Here is a 24982-nt window from a genome sequence, read left to right as displayed (position 1 = left end):
AGGTGGCGATGCAGACGGAGACAGCCGTGTGAGGGCTGACCTCAGCAGCTGAGCAGCAGCCACGCTCTGGGTCCTGCTCTTGCCCGGCTGTGACTGCCCCTTTTCTGTACTCTAAGGACCCAGCGACTGAGGCTGCTTCCCCACACAGGGACCTGGCCCTCCACAGCCAGCACCCAGCATGCAGCCTGACAAACAAACGCGCAGGAGCAGTGCTATTTTGATTTTTGAAAAAGATTTACTTAATTATTTACCCCCAATGCCTGCCAGAGTTGAGGGTAGGCCGAGCTGAAACCAGGAGCCAGGAATTCCATCAGGATTCCCATATGGGTAGGAGGGGACTCCAGTATTTGGACCGTCATCTGCTGCCCCCCGGGCACATTATCAGGACTCAAACCAGGTACTCCCATAATGCATGCCAGCAACCCAAGTGCTGGCCTCACATGCTGTGCCACAACCCCAGGCTGGTAGTGGTGATATTTTTCAGATGCTTAGCATTTTGGCAGCCAGCGCTCTCTGAAATGACCACACCACCATGTATAAATGCCATGAAAATAAGTGTTTGTATGACAATCAGGAGACAGGATTCTGAAGCGGTTTTTACACCTTGTGGTGTATTTGGGATAGCTGTACTGGCCTTTGTTATAGTCAGTTGCGGTGGTAGGGGGGCTCAAATCCACATGCTTGTCTATGGGAATTCTGTGAAACTCGTTAACCCCAGTTCTCTGATTGCGCTGGTTAGCAAACTGCATGATTCTCAGACAGCCCTTTTCATCCCGCACTGGCCTGGGCACGGGAGGTGTCTCAGTGCCTGCCACATTCTTGGCAGCCGCTGGTACTCCCATGGTGTAAGGGATCTCCAGCTGTCCAGGAGGAGCTGCGGGAACAGGCTCCGGGGCTCTCACAATGCAGTCGGAATGGCCCCCCTTGCCAGGCCACCAACAGGCCATGTAATGCAGATAAAATAAGAACTGACTTCATCTCCACCCCAAACCCTGCCCAGGCACTTTCTGAGGAGATAAACCCATTGGCTGCACACATCTGCACTCCACAATACTGTCCGAAAGGAAATCGTCCAAGAGGAGAAATCTCTGGGGTGCAGCCCCCATCCGGCCCTGGAACAGCCGAGGCCAAACAGGCTCCTGTTCCCCCAGCACCCTGGGGAGGCATCAGCCAGGGAGGAGCCGGGATGGGCACAGTGGATGAAGCCCACCGGTTCCCTCTGGCTTCCATTTCAGACTACAGCTCCAGCAAGGATTCCAACGTTCTTCGGGGCAAAACCATGGCTGGGACAAGAGCCCCTGGGAAACCAAGAGGACCACGACGCACCCCCTGCCCCCACGCCGCCGCCCCGTTGTTCACACACCCCAGCCCGGCCGCACCACCCACCACCGGGAAGTAAAACGCGGCAGCCGTGGGTGCGCAGGCGCCGCGCTCTCCCGCGCCCCGCACGCCCCCTACCTCGAGCACAATCTCCTTCAGCTGGAACTGCTTCTGGGCCACCTTGTCGGCCGACACCGGCGCGTGGTAGTAGAGGCACAGCAAGTCGTATTTCTTCAAAATCTGCTTGAAGTTCTTCTCCGAAAGACTCACCACCCGGTCCTTCCCGTCGTACGTGGGGAAGTTGAGACCCTCTTCGGCCCTGCAAGAGGACAGCAGGTAGACCCCCACGACGAACAGGTGAGCTCTCTTCATCTGGGACAAGTTTCCCGTCTCCTTCCCCAAACGTGCTGTGTGCCCGAGGGAGCACGGCAGATTCCTGGAGGCCTGGATGAGCCCGCTGGGCAGGACACAGGGAGGCTGACCTCTGCCCAGCTCCGCCCGGGGCCCCCAGCTCCTTGTATGCGTGGGCTCAGGACACCGAGGGGCGGCGCATCGCCACATGCGCACGGCCAGGCCCAGCCCCGGATACCTTACATAGCTCGGCCCAGCCCCTGTCTCATTGGGAACTCCATTTTTAGGATGCAGTTGTTTCGGGCTAAAAATAAATCATGCAATGAATAAAAAAGTTAGATATGACACTGTGGAGGGATTCGCTGATACAGCCTGTCAGCCTGGTGGAGTGGCTGGAGGCACACGAGGGGGATGCGAGCCCGGAAGGTCAGAGGAGAGGAGGCGCGCGGAGACGAGGGGAGAGAAAAGTGAGAGGCGGGGCAGCTGGCTCTGTGGCTCCCATGAGCAGATGGCCAGGCCGCAGCCTGCACGTTAATGCCCTGCTGAGTGCCTCTATGGAGGCCACACAGCCTGGCCCCTCCTGGCAGGCTAGCACCCCTCCTACCCACTGCAACACCGCAGCAAAAGGGAGTGCCCCAGGGGGCAGCTCCATGCTCTGCACCTGTCTTCCCTGTTTAGAGACCCTGAGAGAAACCCTGTGCATGGTGCCCCCTGGGAGAGGGACATGAGGACACCCTTTGCCCCAGCCCTGCACACACAGGGCTGCAAGAGGCCCCAGGCCACCTTGTTCCTTGTTCCTTTCCTGGCTGCCGCCAAGCCCTGTCCACATCAGGGGAGCATATCAAGCATGTCCTTTTTTTTTTTTTAAGATTTATTTTTATTTATTTGAAAGAGAGTTACAGAGAGAGGTAGAGACAGAGAGAGAGGTCTTCCTCTGGTTCACTCCCCAGATAGCCGCAATGGCTGGAGCTACGCCAATCTGAAGCCAGGAGCCAGGAGCTTCTTCTGGGTCTCCCATGTGGGTGCAGGGGCCCAAGAACTTGGGCCATCTTCTACTGCTTTCCCAGGCCATAGCAGAGAGCTGGATCAGAAGAGGAACAGCTGGGACTAGAACCAGTGCCCATATGGGATGTTGGCGCTTTAGGCCAGGGCTTTAACCCACTGTGCCACAGTGCCAGCCCCAATGTCCTTGTTTTAAAACTAAATAAAATAGGGTGGGCACTGTGGCATAGTAGCTAAAACCATTGTCTACAGTGCCAGCATCCCATATGGGCACCGGTTCCAGTCTTAGCTGCTCCATTTCCAATCCAGCTCTCTGCTATGGCCTGGGAAAACAGTGGGGGATGGCCCAAGTGCTTGGGCCCCTGCACCTGTGTGGGAGACCCAGAAGAAGCTCCTGGCTCCTGGCTTCAATCTGGCCCAGCTCCTGCCATTGTGGCCACTTAAGGAATGAACCAGCATATGGAAGACCTCTCTCTCTCTCTCTCTCTCTCTCTCTGCCTCTGCCTCTCTGTAACTCTTTCAAATAAATAAATCTTTAAAAAAAAAAAAAAACTAAATAAATAGAGGTTCAACAGGCTTGCTCAGAAACCCTCTGAGGTTCCTTGCTGCCATTCCTGTCATATTCCTTCAATTTTTTTCCCCTTCCATTAACCCCAATCAATCACTATGGCCCTTCCCTCTTCATTGGAGACAGATGGTTGCAGGAAGTCTGGAAGCCAGACAGATCAGAGCTCCAGCCCCGGCTCTGCCTTGTAATAGCGGATGATCCCATTCTCTGCACCCCTCTGTGGAAGCTGGGGAAGCCCAGAAACAGAGGGAAAAGCACAGAACCAAAGGCTGCTGGGAAACAGCACCTGCTAACCTTCAGCCTTGTGGAGGCGTGAGCCATCGCTAACTCTATGTTGGTTTCTAGTGTTAACGGCTCGTCAACCCTTTCCTGTCCACTCTCCCCTGGAGCCCGGCGGGCAGTTGGGGCAGCAGTGACACGTCCCCATTTGACAGATGAGCTCACTGAGTGAAGTTCAGAGAGATCGGAGACTGCTCTGAGACAGCAGCAGTGCCAGCTGCCATGGGAGCGCTCGGCACTGCCCCCAACAGTTCTCCTGCGTCCATCCTTTTTCCTTAGTCCTTCTCTGCTGGGAAGACATTGGTCCCCTCGTGGTTTTGACTCGCCACAAGGATCTCAGGTCCTGATCATCATAGCCATTTTCCCTCGCCTTGGGCTGGGAGAGTCCTTTGCAGCTTTCACAGGGGTTGGAAGGAAGGCAGGAGTCTGGGGGGTGGGGGCGAGGCCTGCGCTGCAGCCGAGAGCCTCAATGCTGAGAGCCGCGGCCTCGGCTCCACCTGTGCGCATCCAGGAAGCCAGGGCCTTGGAGAGCCCATCACGGACACCCCAGACTGCATTCTTTCCAACCATGTGGTCTCCACGGCTTTCAAAGATGGGGCCAAGAGCGGCCGGTGCTGTGGTACAGCGAGTTAAAGCCCTGGCCTGCAGTGCCTGCATCCCATATGGATGCCAGTTCTAGTCCTGGCTGTTCCACTTCGATCCAGCTCTCTGCTATGACCTGGGAAAGCAGTAGAATACGGCCCAAGTCTTTGGGCCCCAGCACCCACATGGGAGACCGGGAAGAAGCTCCTGGCTCCTAGCTTTGGATCAGTGCAGCTCCGGCCATTGTGGCCATTTGGAAAGTGAACCATCGGCTGGAAGACCTCTCTCTCTCTCTCCCTCTCTGCCTTTCCTCTCTCTGTGTAACTCTGACTTTCAAATAAATAAATAAATCTTAAAAAAAATTTTAAAAAAAGATGGAACCAAGAACAAGCCTTCTAAGGCATGGTCAGCTGTGGCGCGTGTGGGGGCTCTGCTCTCTTTAGGAAAGAGAAGTCTTGGTGAGACAATGTAAGCCTTGTGTTTTCCAGGTCAGCCTCCCAAAGCATTTCCCAGTTGCTTCAGTCTTGTTGGGTTACCTTTATTTAGAATTCGCTCCACTTTTCTTAATATGTGCTTTTTTAAAAAAAAAGAAAGAGCTGTTACTAAAAAGAGAGAGAGAGAAATATTTAAGGTCAGAGTCTTTGCATTTCCTACTGGCTTGTATCCAACCCAGCTAACTGAGCAGGTGGCTGCCCCAGAGGCGGACCTGGGCCTTGCAGCCAGGGACCACTGCTGGGGTGAGTGTTTGTCCCCCCGCTGGCAGATCGGGCTCCCTCCAAGGAGACGGAGGCTGCATAGATGCCTTTCCCGGTACCGTCCTGATTTCCTACTTGCTGTTCTTTTCCCAAGCTTTGCTTTTCCTTTGCCTCACTGCCTCCCAGCCTTGTTTAGCTTGTCCATAAGGAAGCCCCACCCTCGCATCCTGCCAATCAGCTGCCTCACAGCAGAGCGAGAGGCGGCCCAACCAGTGGGATCCGCATGTGCTCCTAGCTCTGGGGTCAGGCCAAGCTGTGTGTTTTTCTGTGCCATTGGCAGGTACTTTCTGTGTGTTTTTTTTTTTTTAAACAAGAATGGAGTAAAACAAAACGAACAGATCAACCCAAGCCGGTGTTAGCCACCGTCCCAACCTCGACGCGGGCCTGTTGCTTTACTGAAGCTCCAGTGCGTCACTGTGCGTGGGCACCATGCCAAAACCCGGAGCTAACCCAGCTTCCAGGAGTTCCTTCCAACAGGTGGCAGGACGATTTTCCAGGGGTCCTTTAAGTGATCTTCATCATGGAAGGATGTGAAGCCAGGATCTGTCAGTAACCTGTAGATTATAAAGATACTTCCATGGAGCACTTTGTATGTAGGAGACACTTTTCCAGGGGGAGAGGATGGATACGTTGTAATCCTGAATTCACCGAGCTCACCTCCTATAAGGGATCGTACCCTTCAACAAGAAATGGACAAAAAGTGTGTGTGTGTGATGACAAGCAGGCGTGAACTGTGCCCAACAATTGGAAGAACCCTTGAGAGCCAGCGGCTGTAGGCGGGAGTGTCGCACAGGTCACCGGCAAAGCATCCTTGAGGACAGAGGCTTGGGAGAGGAGGGTGAGGGGCAGGCGGAAAGCTGCCGAGGGCAGTGAGCCCCGGGAGGAGGTGGCTGGCGCCGTTCTCAGGGGCTCTGGGGAAGCCGGGCTACCAGGGCTTGCAGCCACCCCTTCCTTCCTCCTGGCCCAGCACCAGTGTCCTCGCTCAGACTGTTTCGCAGACGCGCTCACCCCCACCCCGAGGAGCCTCCGGGGCACCGAGAAACTCAGGGGGCTTGAAGTGCGGGCGCCTCCACCAGGAAGGCGGGAGGCTGCTGCTCCCGACCTGCATCCCACCTGCCTCGGGCCTCCCGCCCTCCGGCCCTGCTCCGGGTGTCAGGTTCGCGGATCTCCCAGGCCTCTTGGATTCCTGGCACCAGGGCAGGCCTGAGTCTCCCGAATGCCGTCTGTGGGGCAGGGTTCTGATGGGCCGCCTCTCGTCGGCCCCAAGTCTGCTCCTCTCCCGCAGTTGCTAGCGGCTCCGAGGCGCCCGTCTGTGGCTAAAACACTCCCCCCAGTGGACAAAGCGGAACATGGCACCTTTGTTTCCTTGGCGTTACTCTTCCCTCCAGTTCTGCCCGGCCAGTGGGCAGGGCGGTAGCAAGTGAGCCTGGTAGAGAGAGGGCGGAAATGCTTGTGTCCAGACCCAAGCTCCATGAACTCAGGCCTGTTCTCAGCCCCGAGGCCTCCCTGCCTCCTAACTCCCGAACATCCCAGGAGCCTTCCCACCTCCCCAGCACCAGGAAACTCCTTCTCAGCAGAACATAGCAGAGAGAGAGCAATGCTAGCAGGAAGAGCCTCAAAGTCCCATCAAGGGATTCCTTGTTCTGAAAAATGCCACCTCCTCCAGGAGGCCCTCCTGATGACTCGGGGGCTAACGTCACTCCCCTGCTCAATGTCCTTCTCCTCCTTGGGAGCACTCCTTCCCCTGGGGCTGCAGCCCCTCGCCCACATGTACCCATTCACAGTATTCCTCATAGCCACCCGGGGAGCCAGTAGCGCATCTTATCAAATATGTGTTAATTAGAGTGGAAGCATAACCTTGTGCAGGGGCCTTATGTTAAGTCATTATAAATTTGACTCATTCATCCTCTTGTCAACCCCCTGAGCTTGGGCATTTTCATATCCCCATTTAACAGATGGGTAAACTGAGGCTCACAGTGATTAAGTAGCTTGCCTAGGGTTGCATGACCAGTAAAGGGAGAGCTGGGCTTTGAGCTAAGTAGTGAGCCCCTGTGTCTGCCTTCTGCTGCTTGCTCATGGGGTCACGGGGACAAGCCAGGAGCTGCAGCAGAGCCTCAGCTGGCTGCCCACAGGGGCAGCTGCTCCATCAGAGCGGGGTCCTGGTTCTCGGCCCATTTCCACCCCACCAAGCTGGGCGCCTGGCCCCCCATTTCACAGACCTGAGGGCCAGCAAGGTGAAGTGTCTGCCCGCACCACGCATCTGGGACACAGCAGAGACTGGACTTGGAGCCAGGTCTGCCTGGCTTGTGATGGCCCCTGGCTCTCCGCTAAGCACGGAGGCTTCTCTGGGGCTGCTTCGGAGAAAAACAAAAACGGAAATGCTTAGATTGCATAGAACCACAGCACACACTAAGAGAAACCTCATGTTTCCATGGGAGAAGCTAGAATAGTTTAGAAGGAGGGAGGGAGGGATGAACTTAGTTCAGAAGAAAAGGTAGCAGAGGTGGTGCCGCGGCTCACTAGGCTAATCCTCTGCCTGTGGTGCCGGCACACCGGGTTCTAGTCCTGGTCAGGGTGCCAGATTCTGTCCTGGTTGCTCCTCTTCCAGGCCAGCTCTCTGCTGTGGCCCGGCAGGGCAGTGGAGGATGGTCCAAGTGCTTGGGCTCTGCACCCGCATGGGAGACCAGGAGAAGCACCTGGCTCCTGGCTTCAGATCAGCACGGCATGCCAGCCATAGCTGCCATTTGGGGGGTGAACCAACGGAAGGAAGACCTTTCTCTCTGTCTCTCTCTCTCTCTCTCTCACTGTCTATAGCTCTCACTGTCTAACTCTGCCTGGTTAAAAAAAAAAAAAAGTAGCAGAGAACAGATCAGCAGAAAACACAGAGCTAATTTGTCATGGAAACAGAGGGGAAGAGAGATTTTGCAGGGACAGCAATAAGAAAACAGAAAGGGGCCAGCTACGGCGTAGCAAGTAAAACTGCCACTTGCGACACCTTATGGGCGCCAGTTCAAGTCCCAACTGCTCCACTTCTGATCCAGCTCCCTGCTGATGTACTTGAGAAAGTAGCAGAATATGGTCCAAGTCCTTGGGCCCCTGCACCCATGTGGGAGACCCTGAAGAAGCTCCTGGATCCTGGCTTCAGCCTGGCCCAGCCCCAGCCATTGTGGCCATTTGGGGAGTGAACAAACAGATAAAAGCACCTCCACCCCTAACCCCGTTTGTCTTTGCCTCTCTCTGTGCAACTCTGAATTTGAAATAAATAAATAAATCTTTAAAAAAAAAATGGCTCTGGAGGTGGCATCCAAGTGGGCAAGTGGCTGTGGTGTGCAGGTGCTAAGCTCAGAGCCACAGCAGCCGGAGCTACCATGGAGGGGAGCGGTACTCCTGGGATGAAGGAGGGCTTCTGCTGTTCACCCGTGGGAGGCTGGAGCTTCCCCTCGCCTGCCGCCGGCTTCCAGAAGATGATGGGACGCTCCGCCCAGTACCGAGGACCAGGCCCTTCACACGCGCGGCCCCTTTGACCACCACTTTTCAAGGAGCCGGGATGTGTGTCTCTCTGAGCACATGGCATTCTCTCCCAAGACGTCTGCTATGGGGGAGGGGCATTACTGTCCTGACTTTGTGTCTCTGTGATGATGCAGTCTCCATTCTCTCCCCTGGGAAATTTAAAAAGAAATGATTGTTGCCAGCGCCGCGGCTCACTAAGCTAATCCTCCGCCTTGCGGCGCCCGCACACCGGGTTCTAGTCCCGGTCGGGGCGCCAGTTTTTGTCCCGGTTGCCCCTCTTCCAGGCCAGCTCTCTGCTGTGGCCAGGGAGTGCAGTGGAGGATGGCCCAGGTGCTTGGGCCCTGTACCTGCATGGGAGACCAGGATAAGTACCTGGCTCCTGCCATCAGATCAGTGCGGTGCGCCGGCCACAGTGCGCCGGTCGCGGCGGCCATTGGAGGGTGAACCAACGGCAAAGGAAGACCTTTCTCTCTGTCTCTCTCACTGTCCACTCTGCCTGTCAAAAAAAAAGAAAGAAAAGAAAAGAAAAGAAAAGAAAAGAAAAGAAAAGAAAAGAAAAGAAAAGAAAAGAAAAGAGAAAAAAGAAAAAAGAAAAAAAAAGAAATGATTGTTAAATATTTTAGATTGATCTATTTTTCCTGACTCTATTAAAGTTCCTTTTGGGGCTGGTGCTGTGTCACAGCGGGTAAAACTGCCACCTACAGCACCAGCATCCCATATGGGCACAGGTTCGAGTCCTGGTTGCTTCACTTCTGATCCAGCTCCCTGCTAATGTACCTGGGAAAGCAGCAGAAGATGGCCCAAGTGTTTGGGCTCTGCCACCCACACATAAGACCCAGACACAGTTCCAGCCTCCTGGGTTCGACTTGGCCCAGCCCCAGCCATTGGCAGCCTTTTGGGAAGTGAACCAGCAGATGGAAGATCTCCTTCTCTCCCTCTCTCTCTCTCTTTGTAACTCTGCCTTTTAAGTAAATTAATAAAGCCTTTTTTTTAAAAAAAAAAAACGTTCATTCTAATTCCTCTTCTAATAATTATTATTATACAGAGAGCAAAGATAAATTTCAGTTTGCCAGGTTCTAAATGATTCATTCTGTTTAACGTAATTAAAATAATTATGCAAGAGAAAAATCGATTTGTCAACAGATGCTTAAATAGCATACTGTTTTGGCAAACAAATACATATGTAAGAAATGAAAAATTGGAATGTTTTCTTTTTAATTTTTTTAAAATCAAGATATAATTGCCATGCAATAAGCTAAACTTTTGATGTTTGATGTGTGCCCAAAGCCATGTAACCACAATCAAGATAGTGAGCATAGCCACTGCCCACAGTTTCCTGAGATTTTTATATTCCATCACTCCTCCCTTTTCCTGTCATTCCCTCCCTTACCTCGGCACTGGGAAGCCTCTCATTTTTTTTTTTTTTTTGACACTATGGGTTAGTTTTCATTTTGTAGAATTTTGTGTAAAAGGAATCATACATTATTCTGTTGTTGGGCTTCTTCACTCAGCATAATTATTGTGAGAGTCAATTACGTGGCTGCCTGTTGCAATAATCCATCATGTTTATTGCTAACTAGAATTGCCTCGTGTCAACATCTATAGTCGGCCCATTCCTCATTGGTGGAGGTTTGGATTGTTTTCACCGTAAAGCTGCTTCCACTAGTAAGTTCGGCTCTGTGATTCATTTTAGTGCAAAGACGTGGAGAAAGGATCAAAGTTGCTATTAGTTTTTGCACATGGCTATCCAATAGTTTTGTACCATTTCTTGAAATTATTTTCCATCTCCATGGTGTTGCTTTTGTACCTTTGTCAAAAATTGTTTTTTTGTTAACGTGCACATCTTTTTCCGGTCTCTATATTTTGTCCCCTTGAGCTATTTATTTTTTAAATGTTAACACCATCTCATCTTGATGCCTGGAGCTTTGAAAGTCTTTGGATCAGATAGTCAGCCCTCCAGCTTTGTTTCGGTTACCCTGGGTCCTTGCATTTCCATGTAAACTTTGAAATCAGCTTATCAAGTTTAAAAACACATGTCGTCTAACGCACAGCATAGGAGGCAGCAGGTGATGACGGCTCCAGTGGCGGGGGCTCCATCGCCCACCACCCACCGGGGAGATCTAGGTTGAGCCCCTGGCTCAGCAGAACCCTGTTGAAAGCATCTGGGGCATGAACCAGCGGAGGGAAGGTCTCCCCTCTGCCTTTCAAATGAAATGAAAACAAATACATTAAAAATCATTAACAATTATCTGTTGAGATTTTGATTGGGGAAGATTACCATCTTTGCAATACTGAGTCTTTTTGAACATGAGCAAGATATTTCTTACCATAAATTTGTCTTCAACTTCTGTCAGTAATATTTTGTAATTTTCACCCTACAGGTCTTCTACATCTCTAGTTAGATTGATCTGCAAGTGTTTTATATTTTGAATACTGTTAAAGTGATAAATTTGGGGATGGCATCTGGCCTAGTAGTTAAGATACTGCTCGGGATGCCCACGTCCTGTACCAGAGTGCCTGAGTTCAAGTCCTAGCTCCACTCCTGGATCCAGCTTCCTGCTAACGCACACTCCAGAAGGCAGCAGATGACAGCTCAAGCGCTTGGGACCTCCCACCCACATCTGAGCATCAGACTGAGCTCCCGGTCCCCAGCTTCAGCCCCAGGTAGGAGCTGTTGAGGGCATCTGCGGAGTGAACCAGTAGATAGCCCTCTCTCTCTCTCTCTCTCTGCTTCTCAAATAAGTAAACTTTTAAACAATTTAAGTGGGGGCTGGAGCTGTGGCCTAACAGGTAAAACTGCCACCTACAACACCAGTGTCACATATGGATGCCAGTTCATGTCCCTGCTGCTCCACTTCTGATCCAGCTCCCTGCTAGTGGCCTGGGAAAAGCAGTGGAAGATGGCCCAAGCACTTGTGCCCCTGCCCCCTCGTGGAGGAGACCCAGATGAAGCTCCTGGTTTCTGGCTTTGGCCTGACTCAGCATTGGCTGTTGTGGCCATCTAGGGAGTGAACCAGAGGATGGAAGATCTCTGTGTCTCTGTCTCTCCCTCTCTTGTGTAACTCTTTCAAATGAATAATAAGTCTTTAAAAACTTTTTAAGTGATAAATATTACATTTGATTTCTGTTTGTTGATAGTAAATAGAAATACAATTGATCTTTTATCCTGTAAATTTGCTAGATTCCTTAATTAATTCTAGAGACCCTTGTAGGTTCCATTAGATTTTTTTTTTTTTTTTTGACAGGCAGAGTGGACAGTGAGAGAGAGAGACAGAGAGAAAGGTCTTCCTTTGCCTCCAATGGCCGCTGTGGCCGGCGCGCTGCGGCCGGCGCACTGCACTGATCCGAAGGCAGGAGCCAGGAGCTTCTCCTGGTCTCCCATGGGGTGCAGGACCCAAGCACTTGGGCCATCCTCCACTGCACTCCCTGGCCACAGCAGAGAGCTGGCCTGGAACAGGGGCAACCGGGACAGAATCCGGCACCCCGACCGGGACTAGAACCCGGTGTGCTGGCGCTGCTAGACAGCGGGATTAGCCTATTGAGCCGCGGCGCCGGCTTCCATTAGATTTTCTACATGGCTAGTAGACCATCTGCAAATAAAGACATATATATATATATATATATATACACACACACACACACGTCTGTGTGTGTGTGTGTAAAATGATCTTTCTCCTCCATATTTTTATTTACTTGAGAGGCAGAGAAAAACACACAGAAAGATGGACAGAGTGTTTTTGTCCACTGGTTCACTCCCCAAATGCCCGCAATGCCTGGAGCTAAGTCACACTGGGCCTGGGAACTGAAAGTCTTGTGGATTTTGCTTTGATTTTTGTATAAGGTAAGAGACAGGAATTTATTTTCTTTCTTCCATGTATGGATACCCAGTTTTCCCAGCACCATTTGTCGAAGAGACTTTCCTTTCTCCCCTGTATATACTTGGACCTTTGTTGAAAATCAGTTGGCTGTAAATATGTGGATTTATTTCTGGGTGCTCTGTTTCATTGGTCTATGTGTCTGGGCTTATGCCAGTACCACACTGTTTTAGTTACTCTGGCTTTGCAGTGTACTTGGAAGTCAGATATTATAATGCCTCCAGCTTTGCTTTTCTTGTTCAGAATTGCTTTGACTATTTGAGGTCTTTTGTGGTTCCAAATGGATTCTAAAGACTGCCATTGGTATTTTGTTAGGGATTATATGAGATCTATAGGTCACTTTGGGTAGAATGGACATTTCAACAAGATTATTCTTCTAATCCATGAACATAGGATATCTTTCAATTGATTCCATCGGTGTTTCATGATCTTCATTGCAGGGATCAGACTGATTGATTTCTTAAAGTTGAATCCACTTCAGCCTTTGTAGGATCCCATTTGGCTGTGACATGCATCTTGTTGATAGATGTTGGGGCTGCGGTGATGGCAGCGTTCACACCTGTGCTCAGGAACGCTGCCAGTCTGAAGCGCTTTGTGTCGCTCCCGGTTGCCTCTGCCAGGACTGCCTGTAACCTTCTTGGGGTGCAGGACTGCTCATGAGGATGCCTTAGGCTTGTGTTTGTTTGGAAATGCTTTCATTTTGGTTCTGTTGGAAGGCGCTTTGACAGTAAAAGCTTCAGGCTGATAGATTTTTGCTTCCAGTACCTTGAAGAGCTTGCTGCACTGTCATCTTGCTTGACTGTTTCCTGCCAGTAATTGCTGTCATCCTTATCTTTGTCTCCTGGCTCATCGCTTCTCTTTTTTCCTCTGGCTGTTTTCAGTGTTCTGTTTTTATCAACAGTTTTGGGCAGTTTGATTATGGTGTGTCTTGCTTAGTAGTTTTGCATTCTTCATGTTCTTGGGCTTAGGGTTTGTTGAGCTCCTTGGAACTGTGCGTTCCTAGTTTCCCTCAGATTTGTTCAATGCTCAGGCATTGTTTCTTCAAGTTTCTCTTAAGGACCATGATTGTATTCATATATAGAATAAGCTACCTGGATTCACCTCAGTGATTCTTTTTCCAAAATTCTTTTTCCTTTCTGTATTTCATTTTTGGGTAGTTGCTACTGCCATGTCTTCAAGTTTGCTAATCTTTTCTTCTTCAAAATGCACTCTTTGGTTAATACCAATTATTGTATTTTTCATCTTGAACATTATGTTTTTTATCTCTAAAAGTCTGATTGAGATCTTTTTTACATTTTCCCTCTATTTAGGTTTATTTATTTTAAAGACAAAGTGAGAGAGAGATTTTCTGTCTCCTAGTTTACTCCCCAAATGCCCACAGGGGGATTTGACTATTTGAGGTCTTTTGTGGTTCCAAATGGGGCCAGGCCAATGCCAGGAGCAAGGAATTCCATGTGAGGCTCCCACATGGGTAGCAGGAGCCTGGGCCACCATCTGCTGCCTCGCAGGTACACTAGCAGGAAGCTGGATGGGAAGAAAGGCAGGACTCTATCCCGGGTTCTCCAGTGTGGAATGTGGCCCTCCCCAGGGCGGGCTCACCTGCTGTATGACAATGCTCACCCCACAGCCTTCCTGTTTTGAATTAGGTTTTTGAGCATATGAAATGCAGTTATGGTAACTGTTTTAATGTTCTTGTCTGGTAATTCTAACTTGCTTGTCAATCTGGGTCCATTTCAATTATTATTCTAACCATCGTGAGTCATATTTTACTGCTTCTTTGAATGATAATATGAGAGGGCCCTGAAACATTTACGAAAAAATATGCATTGTCTTTTCATTTCATTTTCCATGAACTTTCTTCAGCCCTCTCCAATTGGACTAGAGAGTTGAGTTCGTGCTGTGTTTCTCACATATTTGCAAGTCCTCTTGCCCTTTGTTCTGAGTGCAGTGGTGTTATTTGGAAACAGTGGGATCCACTCAAGTCTTCCTGTTAGGCAAGAAGTTAGAAATCAGCCTAAGTGTGTGAGAAGGGCCTAAGGAAACTGACAACTGTGGCAGTCCCAGTGCAGCATCTGCTTCTCCAAGTCCTACCCAGATCCTGATACACTTCCAGGCTCCACCCGTTCCACCTGGCCTGAAAAACATCTTTCCCCTAAGGCGGGCACTCTATAGAGAAGCCCCTTGACTGACACCAGCAAGGCTTCCCTGTCTGACACCTCAGTGGTAAACTGGGAAAGGAATTTTTTGTATTTTCACCCAACAAACCCTTTCTCATCCTTAGTCCTGGAGGAGAAGGGGGAGGAGGTAAAGAGACTCCCTTAAAAACCGATGCTCCTTGGCCAGCGCCGCGGCTCACTAAGCTAATCCTCCGCCTTGCGGCACCGGCACACGGGGTTCTAGTCCCGGTTGGGACGCCGGATTCTGTCCCGGTTGCCCCTCTTCCAGGCCAGCTCTCTGCTGTGGCCAAGGAGTGCAGTGGAGGATGGCCCAAGTACTTGGGCCCTGCACCCCATGGGAGACCAGGATAAGTACCTGGCTCCTGCCTTCAGATCAGCGCGGTGTGCCGGCCGCAGCAGCCATTGGAGGGTGAACCAACGGCAAAGGAAGACCTTTCTCTCTGTTTCTCTCTTACTGTCCACTCTGCATTCTCTCCATTCAGCCAGGTGACCTCGCTCTCCCCCAGTCCAAGCGACTGGGCACTCTCTCTGTGTTCTCCCCCAGTCCAAGCGACTGGGCACTCTCTCTGTGTCCCTTCTATCTGACGGATGCCCTATCCCTAGTAAAACCTTATTACTGTGTTCTCTGTCTCATGCCTGAATTCTTTCTTGCATGAAGACAAGAACCCCACAGCTTCCAAGGCTCTTTTCTCCAGTGCCATTCCTTGTAAGGATTTCTTCTGGGACAGGATCAGAGCAGCAGATGGCCTAACCCTAACTGCTCTCCACTATGGAAGCAGACTTCACAGGTCTTCCACTGCCCTGTAGATGATGCAATGTGGAGGTAGGCGCATTGCTGCTTGGGTGTGAGCCCTGGATACTAGTCCCTTGGTCTAGTCCTTTGGATTGTCCTTTTCCCCATGTGTTGTGTGGTTTCCCACTGAGCGCATGGGGCTGCCCTCTGCCGGTCTCCAGGGTGGTCACTGTGCAGCTCTCTCCTCTGAGGCCTGTGACCTTCAACCTGCTTGGTCTCCTGGGACCTTTAGCGCCATTTCTCACCATAAAGACTCTGCCCTTGCTACTGTCCTTGGGTCACCCCCATCAGCCCTCCCCAGGCAGTGTGCAGGGGGCATCGCGGGCTTCAGGTCACTTGCCTCCTGTCTGCCAGGGATCGTGTTCTTCCGCCACCCAGTTTTGCAGGATTGAAAAATAATTTGTTGTTTGGATTTTTGTTGTTGTTGTTATTTCAGTTAAGAAGGGAAAGTGACCCCTGTTTTTCCATTTTGCTGGAATGCGAAGTCTTAGAAAATGGAAATGGAGTGTCTGATTCCATTCAGACTGCTACAACAGAATGCCAAAGATGAAGTGGCATAGAAACAATCTATTTCCCACAGTTCTGGGGCTTGTGAAGTCTGAGGTGACTTCACAAGGTGCTGGCAGGTTTGGCGTCTGATGAGGGCTCTGCTTCGGGTCCACAGCGGGTGCCTGCTCCCCGTAGCCTCACATGGGAGAAGGGTGGGGAGACCTCTCTGAGGTCCCTCTTATAAGGACCTGATCACCTCCCACAGGCCCCCACTGTGGACAGCATCACACTGAGTGCTCATCCTGTCAGTTTGGGTGGGAAGCAACGTAGATATTCAGTCTGCGGCTCTCAACCGTGGCTTGATTGCACAAGCAAGCAGAGGAAAAAGCTCCCATGAGCTCATGTAGGTCATTCTTGCAGGCTGCCATTATTCCAAGCAGTTTCATTTTCACCAGATTTTTGTTTGTTTCTAAGTAATTAGAAACGCTCAAAGTGTATCTGTGAGATTGCGTTAGGGTTACTGGTGAGAAAGACCCAGCGCCAGCAGCATAGCCTGCGTCACCACACAGGGAGGGCAGGGCGTCAGGCTGTTACAGACCCACTCCCGCTTGCCCTGAAGGAGCCAGTTGGAGGGAACACTACAGACTCTTGGTAACCACTTCCCCCGTGCCATAAAGGCCCAGTCGCATACCTACGATAAGATAGTGGGTGCCCCCTGAAATTGTCTTTAAGTTATAGTTTACTCCTTCCTGTCTGTAAAAGCATCCTACCTTGCAGCTGTGACTTGCTGATCCCTGAGGACCTAAGATGACAGTGTGCTCCCCAACAGTGCCCCAAAACTGCCTTGCTAAATTCAGGGTATACAGGTAGGGCAAAACAGAGGATGGGGCTTCGCTCTTGAGACAGAGCCCAGTCAAACCCACACGCGTGAATAAGGTAACTGTGCCTCTCCCCCAAGCCTCCAGTGCCATTTGGCTTCTTTGGTCTTTCGTCCGTGACAAGGCCAGCACTGCTCAGGCGCCCCACCATGCCTCGGGGAATCTTCTGTTTTCACCTCCCTGCTCAGCCCTCTCTTGTCTTAAACCCTTATCAGGTTATTGGCCGTGCGTGTTGCTGAAAGATGACTGCAGACATCTGGGCTCCAGGCCTTCCCTCCGACTCGCAGGGAGAGAGCGTGGAGACTGTCCCCAGATACCAGCAGCAGCCGTCTCCTCCAGCTCACCTACCAACAGCGAGTCACGTGCCCATCCCTGGAAACCAGAGGCCGGGAGATGCACTTGCACTGCATCGCTCGGATCTTCTGGGGTCGGCAACCCGGTGGCCCTGGGCTACCAGGAAGGAGCCGGACACCGGACAACACTCAACTCTAAGGAAGCAGCCCACTTGGGTGGGCACCACACTGTTTGTAAGCACTTGGGGGAAAACATAGATGTGTGAAACCATTCATTCCTAATAAATGAAAATCCAAATTCTTTATGACTATGTTTTGGACTCTGACTTTAGATATTTTGGAAACACCTTGATGTGCAAATTGGTATTGGGGTCAGATACATTGATGAATGGAGTTACGAAGTCTCCTGTGGATGAATTTGCGGAACTAATAGCATGCATCTGCTTCCTCTTACCTTTGTTTCAGCACCAATTCTTCTTGTAGCTCTTGTCTTTAAATGGCAGTGTGTTCTTGGTGCAAATGAGGCAGCATAATGACTAAGAACAAAAGTAGTCAAAAACTCCACAACAGTCAAAATCGCTGTGGCCGGCGAAGGTTAATCTACGGGCCTGAGTCAGGGCTGGCCCATCTGGTCCCGCTGGAGGCCGTGTGTGCTAATATGTCTAATTGCAGGTGCTCAGCATTTTATCTTATTTGTATTTAATTAATTATTAAAGAGAGAGAGAAAGATTGTGTGTGTTCCCATCCACTTCTGCACTCCCCAAATGCCTACCTTGACCGCGCCGAAGCCAGGAGCCAGAAATTCAACCCAGATCTCCCATGTGAGTGCCAGGGACCCAACTGCTTGAACCATCTCATCTGCTGCCTTCCAGGCTGCTTACCGGCAGGAAGCTGGACTCAGCAGCAGTGCTAGAATTCGAACCCAGGAATTCTGATATGAGATGAGGGTTTCCCAACCAGGGTCTAAACACCTACCCCATTGGGTTTAAGTGGCAAGACACTTGAGTTAGTAGGTTAAGTAATCATTTTTTTTTAATTTTTTTATTTTTTGACAGGCAGAGTGGACAGTGAGAGAGAGAGACAGAGAGAAAGGTCTTCCTTTGCCGTTGGTTCACCCTCCAATGGCCGCCATGGCCGGTGCGCTGCGGCCAGCGCACCGCGCTGATCCGATGGCAGGAGCCAGGTGCTTCTCCTGGTCTCCCATGCGGGTGCAGGGCCCAAGCACTGGGGCCATCCTCCACTGCACTCCCTGGCCACAGCAGAGAGCTGGCCTGGAAGAGGGGCAACCGGGACAGAATCCGGCGCCCCGCCCGGGACTAGAACCCGGTGTGCCGGCGCCGCAAGGCGGAGGATTAGCCTAGTGAGCTGCAGCGCCAGCCTGAGTAATCATTTTTAAAAATTGAGAAAGAAGCCTTAATGCCATTAGGATCATGAACAATGGGACCTTGTCACAAGTCCACAGCTGAGAGGAGCTAGAGGAAGTCGCTGGGAGAACTCCCACGTGCCCGTGCTGTGCAGGGCATATCACGTGCAACAGTGGGTGTGAACCTTCACATACACGCCCTGAGTGTAAGTGCTCGTTGTTATCTGCACTTTACAGGTAAAGCCACAGCGGTGCAGAGGTGGCGTTCCCTTGCCCAGGGTCACGCAGTACCAAGTGACAAAGCTGGGAGGCTTTTGTTAGGTGCTGGGGCAAATTGCTTACGTACACAACAGTTCTGGCATCACAGATCTAAAATCAACTATGCAGAGGTTTCTGTGTTCCACTCCAAGCTCTGGTCTCAGGAAATGTTACTTCAAACACCGCCACTTCTTCTGAGGCTTAGGAGCAGCCGGATCAGTGGCCCTCACTCCGGGAGACACGCGGCAGTGCCTGGGGACATTTTTGAGGGTCTTGATTCAGAGCAAGGAGGCTGGGGTGTTTCCAACCCCCACTAGATAGAGCCCAGCAGTGCATGGAACATTCTACAGTGTGCAAGACAGCTCCCCCACATGAAGGGATTTTTCCAACCAGAAACGTCACTAGCTCCGAGGCTGAAAAGGCCTGGGCTACACTAACACAGAGCTCAGGGTGCGCTCGCTGAGACTGCCCCGCTGTGGCCATCACCCAGGGTCTTGGTAACTCCTGTGACCTGAGTAGCGGGAATCCTGACCCTGCCCACAGACCCTGGAGAATGGGCGCCTCTTTTCACTCCTTGTCTAGCATGTGAGCCCTGGCTGATGGCTGTGCTCTTTATAGTTCTGTCTCCTTGCCTCCTGAGCTACGGGATTTGTTTAGACTGGGAGAGACACTGCAGTCTTAGCTGTTCTGGGCAAGCATTTGCAGCGTGCCTGGTTCTCTTAGCTTCCCAGAGTTAGGTTTTATGTGAGCTGGAGCCTGGTGGAGCAGCCATCCATGCTCTGAAGTCCCCTGCCCAGGAGCTGCCTGATGGGGCCGGGATGCTCAGCCTTCTGTGGTGTCTTGTCTTGTGGGCAGGGTTCTCCAGCACCACAGGGTGCATGGACCGCAATCCAGGTGACCTTCTGGCCCTGGTGCAGTGGCCCCTGACGCCCGTGGGCTATCTCCGGACCTTCGTCTTGGTGAGGCTCCAGGTACAGCTCCTGAGTCTTGCAACATGCGGTCTGGGTTTGTTACGTTCAGAAACATTCCTGTGCCACTCCTTGCCAGGGCCAAGGGACTGCTAATCCTCCCTCTGACTCATGGCTAAAGCCAGCTTCCAAAGCACTGACGTCTAGAGCTGGAGAAGGGATCCTAGAGCCCTAAACCCACCCCTCCACCTGTTTGCTCTAACAGATTCCTGCACATTCAGCTTCATTATCACTCGCTCCAGTGCTGAACATGAGAAGCCTTAAACCCAGAGAAGTGAAGGTGCACAGTGAATACGCCAGGTGATTCATGACCTTGTATTTCAAATTCCATATCCTGGGCTGGGTTACTTCCAAGAAATTTCTTAGCATTATTAAATGCTGGGCAAGCTGCTCAAATAATCTAAGAGTCTAAGCAACAAGGATACATTCCCACTGGCAAACCCAAATGGAACTCCTGAACTTGGAAAATAACTGGGGAAGGCATTTGAGCAAGCAGTTGGAAGACACTGGCTTGGATGCGCATGTCCCCACATCACAGCTCCCAGGTTCAATGCCTGCCTCTGGCTCCTGACCCCCAGCTTCCTGCTACTGCAGACCCCGGGAAGATGTGAGTTGTGATGGCTCAAATGTTTGGGTCTTTGCACTCACACAAAGGATCTGGATTGAGTTCCACACTCCCAACTTTGGCATGGCCCTTCTCTGGCCACTGTCAGCACTTGGGGAGTGAACCAACAGAATGTGTATGTGTGTCTCCAAAAAAGCAAAATAAAATAAAAAAGGAGAAATGAAGGCTTCTTCAGATAAATAAATGCTATCACATTAAAAATTCATAGAAATGTTAGAGGAAGTTCTCCAGGAAGACAGACAGATGAAAACATGGCACTCCGAAAGGGAATGAATAGCTCCAGAAAGTTCTGGTGAGGATGACTGTTGGGAGAAATATATATATATGAATGCACTGTTTTGTTTATAGCACAAATGAATGTGGAATGCATGATAACAGTAGCACGAAGGGCAGGATGGGAGAGATGAGTGTTTACTATTGCAGGGATCTCATGTTATAGGTGCAACAGAAGTATATAAAAACAAACACAGTTGTGTGTCACTTAATGACTGGAATGTGCTCTGAGAAATGCATCATTAGCTGATGTCATCGCTGTGTGAACATCACAGAGGGGGCCTTCACAAACAAAGATGGTGTCCATCAATCATCGGATGGGACCTCCTGATGCAGGCCAGACGCGATAAACATGCCAGTGTGGCAAGGCGTCCTCTTTTACAGGAAGTGGGCTTTCAATTTACTTATTTATGCATTTATTTATTTATTTGAGGGAGGGCACTGCCAATCTTTCAAAAAGAATAGCCTTATATCTACTGAGAAATGCGAATTTGTTGTTGGATCAAAACCTTCCTAGGGCCAGAGCTGTGGTGTATTGCGTAAAACCATTGTCTGCAATGCTGGCATCCCACATGTGTGCAGGTTCAAGTCCCAGCTGCTCCACTGCTGATCCAGCTCCCTGCTGATGCGCTCGAGGAAATCAGCAACATATAGCCCAAGTATTTGGCCTCCTGCACCCAAGTGAGAAGCCCGGGTTAAACTCCTGGCTCCTGGCTTCCATGGCGCAGCCCTGACAGTTGTAGCCATCCAGGGAGTGAGCCAGTGGATGGGATGGAAGATAGCTCTGTCTCTGTGTCTCTCTCTCTCTTTCACTCTCACATCCTCCCTCAATCTCTCTCTCCCCCTCTCTGTACCTCTAACTTTCAAATAAATAAAGAAATCTAAAGAGAAACAAATGAACAAGCAAAAAACCATCCCAAAAAACATGGTCCAGGGGCTGACATTGTGGTATAGTAGATTAAGCCTCCGCCTGTGGTGCCGGCATCCCATGTGGGCTCCAGTTCAAGTCTCAGCTGCTCCTCTTTGGATCCAGCTCTCTGCTAATGGCCTAGGAAAGCAGTAGAAGATGGTCCAAGAGATTGGACCCCTATACCTATGTGGGAGACCCAGAAGAAGCTCCTGGCTCCTGGTTTCAGATCAGCCCAGCTCTGGCTGTTGCAGCCATTTGGGGAGTGAACCAGCAGATGGAAGACCTCTCTCTGTCTCTTCCTCTCTCTGTTTGTAACTCTGCCTCTCAAATAAATAAGTATATATTTAAAAAAATTTTTAAATGGCCCAAACAGTTTCACATATAAGGAAGAAATAATTTCTAACTCTACACAAATTCTCCCACAATATAAAAGACAAGGAAATCCAATCCCACTAATTTTTGTGAGTCCAACAGAACCAGGAAAAAATATTGTAAGAAAACTGCAGACCAAAATCTTTTCTAATAATAGACAAGAAAATCTTAAAACAAATTTAGCAGATCAAATCCAACAATATATACATCATGGTCAAGTGGAATCTATTCCAGGAATGCAGGATTAGTTTTGAAAATCAATGTCATTTATCATATAAACAGAAAAATAACAACAAAAAACCTATATGATCATTTCAATAAATGGAGCAAAAGCTTTTGACAAAATGAGAAATATAAAGGAATTTCAACTTTGATTAATGTTCTCATTATTCACCATTCTTTGTATTTCCATATAAATTTTTAAATTAGCTTGTCAATTTCTACAAAATTGGCTCCTGAGGTTTTTCACTTGGATTAAATTGGATTTATAGCTCACTTTGGGGAGAACTGATATCTTTTTTATATTTTTTTAAGATTTATTTATTTATTTGAAATGCAGACTTAGAAGGAGAGACAGAGAAAAAGAGGTCTAGCATCCGCTAGCTCACTTTCTAAATGACAGCAACAACCAGGGCTGGGCGAGGAGCTGCTTCTGGGTCTCCCATGTGGGTGCAGGGGTCCTAGGACCTTAGCCATCAACCACTGCTTTTCTAGGCCACTAGCAGGGAGCTGGATCAGAAATGGAACACTGGGGCCATGAACCGACTCCCACATAGGATGCCTGCACTGCAGGCTGTGGCTTAACCCGCTGCACCACAGCACCAGCCCCAAGAACTGAACTCTTCACACAGTTGAATTTTCCATTCCATTATCCTGATGTATTTCTTTAGTTGTTGAAATATTCTTGTATTTCCTCTAAGAATATTCTGGAGTTTTAAGTATGCAGGTCTTGTTCATTTGTTGTTACATTTATCTCCCTAAATGTTGCTATGATAAGTGGCACTTTTAAATTATTTTTCCAATTTTCCACTATGGGCCTTTGAGGATACACTTAATTTTTGTTTATTGATATAATATCTTGTAACCTTGCTAAATTCACCGATTAGTTCTAGAAATTATTATTGTAAGTTCCTTAGAATTTTATACATAGACAATTATGTCATCCACAAATGATATAATTTTATCTTCTCTCTTCTAATATGTACACGTTATATTTCCTTTTTTGCTTCATTGCACTATCCCTCTAGTACAGTGTTCAATAAAAGGTAGTGACAGCTGGTCTCTGTCAAATTTTAGGAGGAAAAAAATGCATTCAATATTTCACTATGAAGTTATCTGCAGGATTTTTAAAAATCAGTCATTTGCTTCTTTAAGATGTATTTATTCAGGTATTTATTTATTTTGAGACGTGGAGAGAGAGGTGATAAAAGAGAGTTAGACAGGAAAGGGAGGTCTCGCATGTGCTGTTCACTCCCCAGAGACCTGCAGCAGCCAGGGCGGGGCCGAGCTGGAGGCAGGAGTCTCAAGCTAAACCTGGGTCTCCTACGTGGGTGGCAGGGACCCAAGTCCCTGAACTGTCCCCTGCTGCCTCACAGTGTGTGCATTGGCATGAAACTGGAATTGGGGGCAAAGCTCACACTCAAACCCAGGCATGCTGACGTGCACTTCAAAAGTATTTTGTACCAAAATAAACGTATCTTTTAATTCCGTTTTCCCATATTTTTGAAATACCCTCAACTTTGGATAGCACATAAATACAGGTGCAGATGCTAGGTGCCACTTGTCACTAGAGAAATGCATATTACATCAGAGTGAGACGTTCCCATGTTGCTATAAATAGCTAAAATGAAAAAGACCAAGCGCATTCAGTGTTGGAGAGCGTGTGGAGCAACCAGGGCTCTCATTTGCTCCTAGGAAGAGTGAAAAATATCACAGCCACTTGGGAAAGCAATTCGGTGGTTTCTTTTAAACATACACTTGCTATACAACTCAGCAACTCCATAGATATTTATCCATCACAATTGAAAGCTCATGCCCACACAAAGGCCCATGAATGAATTTCCATAGTAGCTTATGCATAATAGTCGAAAAATAGGGTCTGGCGCTGTGTCCTAGCCAGTAAAGCCACCTCCTGCAGTGCCGGCATCCCATATAGGCGTGGGTTCCAGTCCTGGCTGCTTCACTTCCGATCCAGCTCTCTGCTGTAGCCTGGGAAGGCAGAGGAAAATGGCCCAAGTCTTTGGGCCCCTGCACCTGCGTGGGAGACCTGGGGAAGCTCCTGGCTTCTGTCTTTGGATCGGTGCAGATCCGGCCATTGTGGCCAACTGGGGAGCGGACCAATGGATGGAGGACCTCCTCCACCCCCTGCCTCTGCCTCTGCCTCTGCCTCTGCCTCTGCCTCTCTCTGTGTAACTCCAACTTTCAAATAAATAAATAAATCTTTAAAAAAAAGAAAAATAGAAGCAAACTAGTACGAACAGATTCAACCCCTTGGTATAGCCATACAACGGACCACTTATCATCCATAAAAAAGAGCAAACTAGTGACATACACAGCAACATGAGTGAGTTTGTGAGAATTATATTTAATCCAAGAAGCCAGATAAAAGACTACATGAAATTACAGAAAAGGTAAAATTATTTTTTGTGAATTATTTATTTGTGAATTTTTCACAAATTTTGTAAGTTGGTTATTAAAACCTGGTCCATATTAGATTATATAAATGTATAATTCAGTGAATTATATTAAAAGGAAGTTAATAAATACTCAGAATTCAACTTCCCAATTATTTCAGTACACTTCACTAGAACATATGGTGCTATGGTTTGAAAATGATTCAGTTCCAAACTTATGCAGATGTTTAAAGCCCAACATCCTGGGGCCAGCGCTGTGGCCTAGCAGGTAAAGCCACCACCTGCAGTGCCAGCATCCCATATGAGCGCCGGTTTGAGACCTGGCTGCTCCACTTTTGATCCAGCTCTCTGCTATGGCCTGGGAAAGCAGTAGAAGATGGCCCGAGTCCTTGGGCCCCTGCACATGCATGGGAGACCCGGAAGAAGCTCCTGGCTCCTGGCTTCAGATCGGCACAGCTCCGGCTATTGCTGCTAATTAGGGAGTGAACCATTGGATGGAAGACTCTCTCTCTATCTCTCTCTGCCTCCCCTTCTCTCTCTCTCTCTCTTTTTTTTTTTTTTTTTTTTTTTTTGACAGGCAGAGTGGACAGTGAGAGAGAGACAGAGAGAAAGGTCTTCCTTTGCCGTTGGTTCACCCTCCAATGGCCGCCGCGGCCGGCGCGCTGCAGCTGGCGCACCGCGCCGATCCAATGGCAGGAGCCAGGAGCC

At 49.5% G+C, this 24982-nt stretch overlaps 1 protein-coding gene and 1 long non-coding RNA gene across 2 annotated transcripts in view; one reads left to right on the top strand and one right to left on the bottom strand.

Annotated features, from left to right (window-relative positions):
* Positions 1-1775, bottom strand: part of CASQ2 (calsequestrin 2) — a 71682-nt gene extending 69907 nt beyond the window's left edge. Inside the window, 1 exon segment of the mRNA NM_001101691.1 lies at positions 1459-1775. Within this exon segment, the coding sequence (NP_001095161.1) occupies positions 1459-1692 (234 nt within the window). The 5' untranslated portion in view covers positions 1693-1775.
* LOC138850568 (uncharacterized) lies at positions 1539-17173 on the top strand. The gene is made up of 3 exons (XR_011390509.2): positions 1539-1677; positions 10749-11031; positions 16795-17173. It is a non-coding gene; the product is annotated as an uncharacterized LOC138850568 (long non-coding RNA).
* Positions 17174-24982: the final 7809 nt, after the last annotated feature.

This window comes from Oryctolagus cuniculus, chromosome 7, assembly GCF_051225735.1.
Source record: "Oryctolagus cuniculus isolate XC-2025 breed Fujian yellow rabbit chromosome 7, ASM5122573v1, whole genome shotgun sequence".
NCBI classification, from domain to species: domain Eukaryota; kingdom Metazoa; phylum Chordata; class Mammalia; order Lagomorpha; family Leporidae; genus Oryctolagus; species Oryctolagus cuniculus.
Note: the sequence above shows the minus strand (reverse complement) of the source record. Positions and strands in the feature narration are given on the sequence as shown.